The 10152-nt window shown below is 43.5% G+C and overlaps 1 protein-coding gene across 2 annotated transcripts; it reads left to right on the top strand.

Annotated features, from left to right (window-relative positions):
* On the top strand, positions 1-9160 carry xrcc2 (X-ray repair complementing defective repair in Chinese hamster cells 2). Of its 2 annotated transcripts, XM_079662121.1 has the most exons (6): positions 2-160; positions 3316-3397; positions 4097-4132; positions 5485-5634; positions 5849-6119; positions 8730-9160. In XM_079662121.1, the coding sequence occupies exons 1-6, from the start codon at positions 140-142 to the stop codon at positions 9061-9063; spliced, it is 894 nt and encodes a 297-aa protein (XP_079518247.1). In that variant the 5' UTR covers positions 2-139; the 3' UTR covers positions 9064-9160. The 2 variants fall into 2 exon arrangements, with proteins under 2 accessions (XP_079518248.1, XP_079518247.1); XM_079662122.1 differs by lacking the exon at positions 4097-4132 and having other exon boundaries at positions 1-160.
* The last annotated feature ends 992 nt before the right edge of the window (positions 9161-10152 follow it).

Below are 10152 nucleotides of genomic sequence, written 5' to 3'. Positions count from 1 at the left end.
GGGAGTGTGTAGGGGGAGGGTGTAGGGCGTGGTTTGGGATTGGGCCTTCTTGTCAGCGCGCTCCTCTCACTCCTGCAGCTCTTCCCATTGGTCCGTTACGCTAAACGGAATCCGGAAGTGCTTTGATCATGCAGCTGAAATGACTGAAAGTGGAGCTCAGGTAAAAAACAACACGTGTTTCTAACAACAACATGTAATTAATAAACGTATATTAAGCGTTGCGTGATTACTTCACTTTGCAGGAAGTACACGTGTATCTGTTAAAGTGAAATACAGTTAAAGTGCTTTAGTTTGATAATGAACATCATGCTAATCCTTACATTGATACAATCAAGACTTTATTCAAACATCTTTGTCCCGGTCAGATCTGACCAAGAAAGGCACAACATTAAAGAAAATAGATTGAAGTAAACAACAACACATTTAACCATCGTTTTAACCCTTTAAAAAAACATCAGAATGATCTGCTTTCTGGTTCATCTCTGTCTGTATTCAGGGTTAGGGTTAGCTACATGCTACACTAAGATCTGCTGGTTAGGGTTAGCTACATGCTACACTAAGATCTGCTGGTTAGGGTTAGCTACATGCTACACTAAGGTCTGTTGGTTAGGGTTAGCTACATGCTACACTAAGGTCTGTTGGTTAGGGTTAGCTACATGCTACACTAAGGTCTGTTGGTTAGCTACATGCTACAATAAGGTCTGTTGGTTAGGGTTAGCTAATGCTACACTAAGGTCTGTTGGTTAGCTACATGCTACAATAAGGTCTGTTGGTTAGGGTTAGCTACATGCTACACTAAGGTCTGTTGGTTAGGGTTAGCTAATGCTACAATAAGGTCTGTTGGTTAGCTACATGCTACAATAAGGTCTGTTGGTTAGCTACATGCTACAATAAGGTCTGTTGGTTAGGGTTAGCTAATGCTACACTAAGGTCTGTTGGTTAGCTACATGCTACACTAAGGTCTGTTGGTTAGGGTTAGCTAATGCTACACTAAGGTCTGTTGGTTAGCTACATGCTACAATAAGGTCTGTTGGTTAGGGTTAGCTAATGCTACACTAAGGTCTGTTGGTTAGCTACATGCTACAATAAGGTCTGTTGGTTAGCTACATGCTACAATAAGGTCTGTTGGTTAGGGTTAGCTAATGCTACACTAAGGTCTGTTGGTTAGCTACATGCTACAATAAGGTCTGTTGGTTAGGGTTAGCTAATGCTACACTAAGGTCTGTTGGTTAGCTACATGCTACAATAAGGTCTGTTGGTTAGCTACATGCTACACTAAGGTCTGTTGGTTAGGGTTAGCTACATGCTACACTAAGGTCTGTTGGTTAGGGTTAGCTACATGCTACACTAAGGTCTGTTGGTTAGGGTTAGCTAATGCTACACTAAGGTCTGTTGGTTAGCTACATGCTACACTAAGGTCTGTTGGTTAGCTACATGCTACACTAAGGTCTGTTGGTTAGGGTTAGCTAATGCTACACTAAGGTCTGTTGGTTAGCTACATGCTACACTAAGGTCTGTTGGTTAGCTACATGCTACACTGGTCTGTTGGTATCTTCATTCATATGTGGCTCTTCACTTTTGCTGCATAGAAGCAGGTAGAGAAGAAGCAGGTAGAGAAGAAGCAGGTAGAGAAGAAGCAGGTAGAGAAGAAGCAGGTAGAAACACAGGTAGAGAAGAAGCAGGTAGAGAAGAAGCAGGTAGAGAAGAAGCAGGTAGAGAAGAAGCAGGTAGAAACACAGGTAGAGAAGAAGCAGGTAGAAACACAGGTAGAGAAGAAGCAGGTAGAAACACAGGTAGAGAAGAAGCAGGTAGAAACACAGGTAGAGAAGAAGCAGGTAGAAACACAGGTAGAGAAGAAGCAGGTAGAAACACAGGTAGAGAAGAAGCAGGTAGAAACACAGGTAGAGAAGAAGCAGGTAGAGAAGAAGCAGGTAGAAACACAGGTAGAGAAGAAGCAGGTAGAAACACAGGTAGAGAAGAAGCAGGTAGAAACACAGGTAGAGAAGAAGCAGGTAGAAACACAGGTAGAGAAGAAGCAGGTAGAAACACAGGTAGAGAAGAAGCAGGTAGAGAAGAAGCAGGTAGAAACACAGGTAGAGAAGAAGCAGGTAGAGAAGAAGCAGGTAGAAACACAGGTAGAGAAGAAGCAGGTAGAGAAGAAGCAGGTAGAAACACAGGTAGAGAAGAAGCAGGTAGAGAAGAAGCTGGTAGAAACACAGGTAGAGAAGAAGCAGGTAGAAACACAGGTAGAGAAGAAGCAGGTAGAAACACAGGTAGAGAAGAAGCAGGTAGAAACACAGGTAGAGAAGAAGCAGGTAGAGAAGAAGCAGGTAGAGAAGAAGCAGGTAGAAACACAGGTAGAGAAGAAGCAGGTAGAAACACAGGCAGAGAAGAAGCAGGTAGAAACACAGGCAGAGAAGAAGCAGGTAGAAACACAGGTAGAGAAGAAGCAGGTAGAGAAGAAGCAGGTAGAAACACAGGTAGAGAAGAAGCAGGTAGAAACACAGGTAGAGAAGAAGCAGGTAGAGAAGAAGCAGGTAGAGAAGAAGCAGGTAGAAACACGGGTAGAGAAGAAGCAGGTAGAGAAGAAGCAGGTAGAAACACGGGTAGAGAAGAAGCAGGTAGAAACACAGGTAGAGAAGAAGCAGGTAGAGAAGAAGCAGGTAGAAACACGGGTAGAGAAGAAGCAGGTAGAGAAGAAGCAGGTAGAAACACAGGTAGAGAAGAAGCAGGTAGAAACACAGGTAGAGAAGAAGCAGGTAGAAACACAGGCAGAGAAGAAGCAGGTAGAAACACAGGTAGAGAAGAAGCAGGTAGAAACACAGGTAGAGAAGAAGCAGGTAGAAACACAGGTAGAGAAGAAGCAGGTAGAAACACAGGCAGAGAAGAAGCAGGTAGAGAAGAAGCAGGTAGAGAAGAAGCAGGTAGAAACACAGGCAGAGAGAAGAAGCAGGTAGAGAAGAAGCAGGTAGAAACACAGGCAGAGAAGAAGCAGGTAGAGAAGAAGCAGGTAGAGAAGAAGCAGGTAGAAACACAGGCAGAGAAGAAGCAGGTAGAGAAGAAGCAGGTAGAGAAGAAGCAGGTAGAGAAGAAGCAGGTAGAAACACAGGCAGAGAAGAAGCAGGTAGAGAAGAAGCAGGTAGAAACACAAGCAAAGCCTCTAACTGGGATAAACCCCTCCTCTCCGGTACGTCCTCCCAGGTCTTCGTATAACCTCGTGTGTTTAACCTTCGGTCTCACGCTGTCCCTCTTGGGTCCTTGAGTCTGAGGAAGAGTGTTGTGTTTGTATATAATCAGTGTGTGATGTGTCTGCAGCTGTTCGCCCGTCTGGAGGCTCGTCGCTGTCTGAAGGACATAGAGAAAAAACTGTTTCCTGGAGACGGAGGACCTGAACAAGGTGAGAAAAATCACTTCCTGTTGAAGATCATATAATCATTTAACACGTATAGTCTGATACTCCGACTGCCTCAGGAGATGAGCTATGATCTGGCATCATTCATCTCTTTCCTGAGATCCATGTATTTGTATGCATGGTCCTTGTTGAAATAAATACATAATACTTATCCTCTGATTGCCTTCTTCTCTGTCCAAGTGTATTGTTAGTCTTGTGTGTGTGTAACAGAGACATTAAGGGTTTACCTGTCAGGAGACAAAGGAAGTGTAACAGAGACATTAAGGGTTTACCTGTCAGGAGACAAAGGAAGTGTAACAGAGACATTAAGGGTCTACCTGTCAGGGACATTAAGGGTTCACCTGTCAGGGACATTAAGGGTTCACCTGTTAGGAGGTAAAGGAAGTGTAAAGGAGGTTTGATGAGGGAGGGAGGAGGAGCAGCTGGTTCCTCTCTTGAACACAGAGACTGAAAGCAGACCTTCTCTCTCCTCTGAGGAGGAAGCTGCTCTGTTCCTGAACTTCAGATCCATCTCACTTTATATTGACTTTCTTTATTACTTTATTAAATCTAACAAAAGACAAACTTTGTCCATGAATCATCTCAGTGTCTCTGAAGAGTGTCCTCCACAGAGACGTCACATGACAATTAACCAAAACTCAGAATGATAAACTGGAGTCTGATGATTGCCTGTGTGTTGGACAGGTGAGGTGGTGGAGCTGTACGGATCAGAGGGGACAGGTGAGGTCATATGTGATCATACTCTAACAGGCTCACACACATGAAACACTCTGTTAGAGATTGATGGCAGTTTTCTGACTTATTGAGTGAGAGAGAAATCCCTCTGTAGAAACCTTTGACTCTTATGGCGCCCCCTGCAGGCCTCGCACGGCTTAGTACGGTTTGGTTTGGCCTTGGTAGGCCAGGCTCACTTTATGCTGCGTCTCCATTACAGTTTAGTAGCTGGGGCAGTAACTATGGTAACGCAGTGTTGGCGGAGCCATCGGCTGTTCGGCGGGCGGAGCGACACTGCATAAAACTGCCGTGACGTCATCTTCAATGCGAACCACAACCAGAAAACCAAAACATCAGCCGTTAGATCACAGCTCCTCATATCTGTTCAGAAACCAGACACAAGGGAAACAAGTCCAAACCACAGACTGTCTGAGTCATGGAGAATACAGTCTCTGCTTTGTTTCTGTCTGTAGGCCGTTGTTGTGAGTGTGGACGGTCGGAGCATATACTGCGTTAGCTTAGCCGATCTCCATTCAGAAAACACGCATTTTAAAAGGTTTCTCGCCTGCCGTCTGTCTGCAGACTCAAAGCATTAACTCATGGTTCTTACTAACCGGTATCAGTATGTTGTTACTTCGGCATCATTTAGAAACGTGTCTTACAATTAAATCACGGTCAAATATGTTCATCTTGTTGTAGTTGTAGCTCCCTTGCCAGCGATTCTCTCTGACCAATCAGCAGTCGAGTGTTTACGTCACTAGTTGAGCATACTCAGCCCGGTTGTTGGAGGGCCAGAAAAAAGGTGAAAAAGTCGCCCCGAGCCGGAACTAGCCCAAGTGGAAAAGCAACAAAAAGCGGTGCTGCAGTGGAAAGGCGCCATTTATATATCCACAAAAATAAACAAGAAGTGTGAGCCTGGCGTCATCCGGGTTCACGGAAATGACAAAGTGAACAATCCAATAGAATATATATACACGCACACACGCACGCACGCACGCACGCACACACACATATATATATATATATATATATATATATATATATATATATATATATATATATATATATATATATATATATATATATATATATATATATATATTATATAAAAAAAGACAACATTTTGAGAAAAAATACAACATTTTGAGATTTAAAAAAAAAAAATCGACATTTTGAGATTTAAAAAAATATATATTTTGAGAAAACGTTGTCACATTTAATTTTTTTGAGATTTTGAGAAAAAAACAATATTTTGAGAAAACGTCAACATTTTGAGAAAACGTGAGAATGAGTAACGAGTGAGATTTTTCTAACAGAAATGAATGCACATGATTGAATGAGTTTCCTCCCCTGTGCAGGTAAGACGGAGCTCCTGTACCACCTGCTGAGCCGCTGTCTGCTGCCTCTGAGCGCCGGAGGGCTGGAGGTGGACGTTGTGTTCATGGACACCGATTATAGTCTGGACATGTTAAGACTGGTCAGCATCCTGGACAGCAGGCTGAACGCAGGTACGCACCAACAAAGAAGAAGCATTCAAGTGTCAGGTAGTCACAGGTGTGCTTTTAATAAAAAACAATGGTAGAATACTTGTACTGTTCTCTGTCTGCAGCTGGGGTTTACCACATTTTCTTGGAACTTTTTGGGACGTTTGTTGACATTTGAACGCAGGACTTGAGCCTTTGCAGACCATTTACATGCACTAAACCGCCCTCCTCTCTGCAGCTCGCTCCTCTTCCTCCTCTGGTTCTGATGAAGAGCTGTTGGGTTCCTGTCTCTCTCGCCTCCTCGTCGTCCATTGCTCCTCTTCCTCCCAGCTGCTCCTCACGCTCCACTTCTTGGAGACGACCTTGACCTCTCGACCCCGCGTCGCCCTGCTGCTCATCGACAGCATCTCCGCTTTCTATTGGCCGGACCGCTGCGAGGGGGGGACCAGCGTCACCAAGCAGGAAGAGAAACTCAGCAAGTGTGCCGAGCTGCTGGGACGACTGCTCAGGTTCTTCTTTTAGAGGTTCTAGAGGGCTTTTAGGAGGTTCTAGAGGTCATTTTGGATGTTTTTAAAGGACTTTTAGGACGTAATTTAGGAGGTTCTAGAGGTCATTTAGGCAGTTCGAAAGGGGCTTTCGGTGTTCTAGAGGTCATTTAGGAGGTTCTAAAGGGTTTTTAGATGGTTCTAGAGGACTTATAGGGGGTTCCAAAGGGGCTTTAGGGGGTTCGAGAGGTCATTTGGGAGGCTCTAAAGGGGTTTTAGGAGGTTCTAGAGGACTTTTAGGGGTTTTTCAATGGGCTTTAGGGGGTTGTAGTGGTCATTTAGGAGGTTCTAAAGGGCTTTGAGGAGGTTCTAGAGGTCATTTAGAAGGTTCTAGAGGGCTTTAATGAGGGTCTAAAGGTCCTTTTGGCAGGACTATAGGACTTTTAGGAGGTTCTAGTCTAGTGTTCATTTAGGATTTTCTAAAGGGCTTTTAGGAAATAATTTAGGAGGTTCTAGAGGTCATTTTGGCAGTTCGAAAGGGGCTTTGGGGGTTCTAGAGGTCATTTAGGAGGTTCTAAAGGTGTTTTAGGAGGTTCTAGAGGACTTTTGGGGGTTTTTCAATGGGCTTTAGGGGGTTCTAGAGGTCATTTAGGAGGTTCTAAAGGGGTTTTAGGAGGTTCTAGGGGACTTTTAGGAGGTTCTAAAGGGGTTTTAGGAGGTTCTAAAGGGGTTTTAGGAGGTTCTAGAGGGCTTTTAGGAGGTTCTAGGGGACTTTTAGGAGGTTCTAAAGGGGTTTTAGGAGGTTCTAGAGGACTTTTAGGGGTTTTTCAATGGGCTTTAGGGGGTTCTAGAGGTCATTTAGGAGGTTCTAAAGGGGTTTTAGGAGGTTCTAAAGGGGTTTTAGGAGGTTCTAGAGGGCTTTTAGGAGGTTCTAGGGGACTTTTAGGAGGTTCTAAAGGGGTATTAGGAGGTTCTAGAGGGCTTTTAGGAGGTTCTAGAGGACTTTTAGGACGTTCTAAAGGGGTTTTAGGAGGTTCTAGAGGACTTTTAGGGGTTTTTCAATGGGCTTTAGGGGGTTCTAGAGGTCATTTAGGAGGTTCTAAAGGGGTTTTAGGAGGTTCTAAAGGGGTTTTAGGAGGTTCTAGAGGGCTTTTAGGAGGTTCTAGGGGACTTTTAGGAGGTTCTAAAGGGGTATTAGGAGGTTCTAGAGGGCTTTTAGGAGGTTCTAAAGGGCTTTTTGGATGTTTTTAAAGGACTTTTAGGACGTAATTTAGGAGGTTCTAGAGGTCATTTAGGCAGTTCGAACGGGGCTTTCGGTGTTCTAGAGGTCATTTAGGATGTTTTTAAGGGCTTTTAGGACGTAATTTAGGAGGTTCTAGTGTTCGTTAAATAGGTTCTTGTGTTTATTCAGGAGGTTCTAAAGGGCTTTAAGGAGGTTCTTGTCTTAATTTAGGAGGTTCTATTCTTAATTAGGAGGTTCTAGCAAATTAAGGAGTTTATAAAGGCCTTTGAGGAGGTTCTAAAGGTCTTTTAGGAGGTTCTGGTGTTCATTTAGGGGTAATAGTGGTGCTTTGTGTGGTTCTGTAGGTCCTTTATATCGTTGTATTGGTCAATAAAGACATTCCTTGTGATACTTGTAGTCATTAGGCGCGTTCACACCAAGTACTTTGCCGTATTTAGTGCCGGCACTTATTACCCCAGGGCATTTAGTACAGACCGCGTTCACACCGGAGTACTTTTCCCTGAGGGAAGATTACGCAAATGAGCCGCTGACGTCACTTCTTCTTCTTCTGCTTTGGGTTTACTGGCAGACCGCAAACAACTTCACAGCGTATACTGCGACCCGAAGGCCCCGGCCGGAAGTCCCCGGAGTTGGGGACTGGCTTCAGTAGAAGCTGCTGGGACTCCCAGCAGCTTCTACTGAAGCCTTCCGAGTAAATCACCAGAACACCGACACCTCCTCATCTCCACCGCTCCCATGTTTTATTTTGTGTTGCCATAAGTTAGTCTCTCTGCGTTTGTGCGCTGGGCTAATGCTAATAATGCGGGGATAATAAAATGGCGGCTCTACAAAACATTTCAGAGTTGTACGGGGCGTGTTTTTGCAATTCGCCCAGCCGATCAGAACTGGGGCACTTTTTCCCCCAAGAAAGTACCATCTCTCAGCAGGCACTAAAAATGGGGGTAAAAGTTCCCGAGATTAAGTGCTCTTTTTGGTGTGAACGCGACATAAAGGGTACTAACGGAACTAAACGCGAAAAGTACGGTTAAAAGTACTCCGGTGTGAACGTGGCTAATGAGATGGTCTAAGGGTCCTTTAGGTGGTTCCAGAGGTTCCAGAGGTTCTAGAGGTCTTTAAAGGTGGACTAGAGGTCTTTCGGGGGTTGTTGAGGTCTTCACAGTTGTACTTTTAGTTGTACTTATCACCTTTTAGGTGTTACTAGTTATCCTTTAGGTGGTTCTAGATGTCCTAAAGTGGTTCTTGTAGTCCGTTGGTGGTTAAAGGGTTCTTTTAGGTGGTTCCAGAGGTTCTAGAGGAGTTTTAGGTTGTTCTATTGGCCTACTATTCTCTAACACTGTATGTTGGGTTCACTGTAAAATGTTGGACATCTCGTCTGTGGTTCTTCCTCTCAGGGATTACCGGATCACCGTCTTCGCCACCTGCCACGCCATCAGGAGGAACTACAGTGGACCTTCCTCTTTTTCTTCCTCCTCCTCTTCCTCTTCCTCCTCGGACATCGACAGACCGTACCTCTGCCGCCCCTGGCAGCGTCTCGTAACCCACCGGCTACTCTGCTCCAGGCAGGAAACTACAAACATGGCCGCCAACAACAACAGGGAACCAAAAAGACGTCAGATGTTCACGGTTCACTGCACCTCCTCTTCCTCCTCTTCCTCTTCTTCTAAAACCAAGTCGTACAGGAGCAGCTCCTTCTGCATAACAGACGCCGGGGTGGAGTTTATCTGAACGTATCGTGATCTGCAGGAGAACCCGTTTCTGTGTTTGTGTATATTTGAGTTATTGTTTACATGCATTTGTCAATAAAGCTGTAATACCGCTGTGATCCAGCAGGTGTTTCTGTTTGTATCAGGTCTCCTCTGCACAGCAGGGAGTCCCTGACACATCAGAAGCAAAGAATACATTTATTAAAATATGTATTATATATTTGAAATGGTTATTAACGTCTATTATTAAAATTGTTAAGTATATTTTACTCTTTTTATAATTAATATTGTTAATTATTAATGCTGTTGTGAGCATTACTGTTATAATTAAATAGCTATATATTATATCTAGAATTGATCTTATTATTGTTTATTTAATTAATTAATTCATAAAGGCTGTATGTTTGGGGCACGTGCAACGTGAGTCCGTTCTCCTCGCGCTCCACTCCGGGACTTCCGGTCTGATGACAGAAACCGCATCCCCAGAACAGCCCTCCTGCAGATCCCTCCGCGGGGTCAGACACACTTTTTACCTCACGAACAGAAAACCCCGCTAGCTGAACCTTTTAATGATCAATCATTATAAAACATATATATTTTTCTGAAACGGAACAATCTGCACAATGACTGCTTTTACTATAACAGAGTATTCCTACAGTCTGGTACTTCTACCTTTACTCAAGTACGAGATCTGAGTACTTTTACTCAAGTATGAGATCAGAGTACTTCTACTTTTACTCAAGTACAAGATCTGAGTACTTCTACTTGTACTCAAGTACAAGATCCGAGTAATTCTACTTTTACTCAAGTAAATATCTGAGTACTTTTACTCAAGTACAATATCTGAGTACTTCTACTTTCACTAAAGTACAAGATCTGAGTACTTCTACTTTTACTCAATATCTGAGTACTTCTACTTTACCAGTGTGTAGGAATACTCTGTTAAATATAATAAAATAGTGGCAATATATATTATTTTTATGGCAGTTTTTTTTACATGAAACAACTGTGAGAAACAAGGATTAAATATCAAAGATGGATTTAACTTCGCATTAATTTATTTCTTACAGTTGTATAGTTATATTTACAGTTACAGTTGTATTTACTCCCC

This window comes from Notothenia rossii (genome assembly GCF_949606895.1).
Source record: "Notothenia rossii genome assembly, chromosome: 12".
NCBI lineage: Eukaryota > Metazoa > Chordata > Actinopteri > Perciformes > Nototheniidae > Notothenia > Notothenia rossii.
Note: the sequence above shows the minus strand (reverse complement) of the source record. Positions and strands in the feature narration are given on the sequence as shown.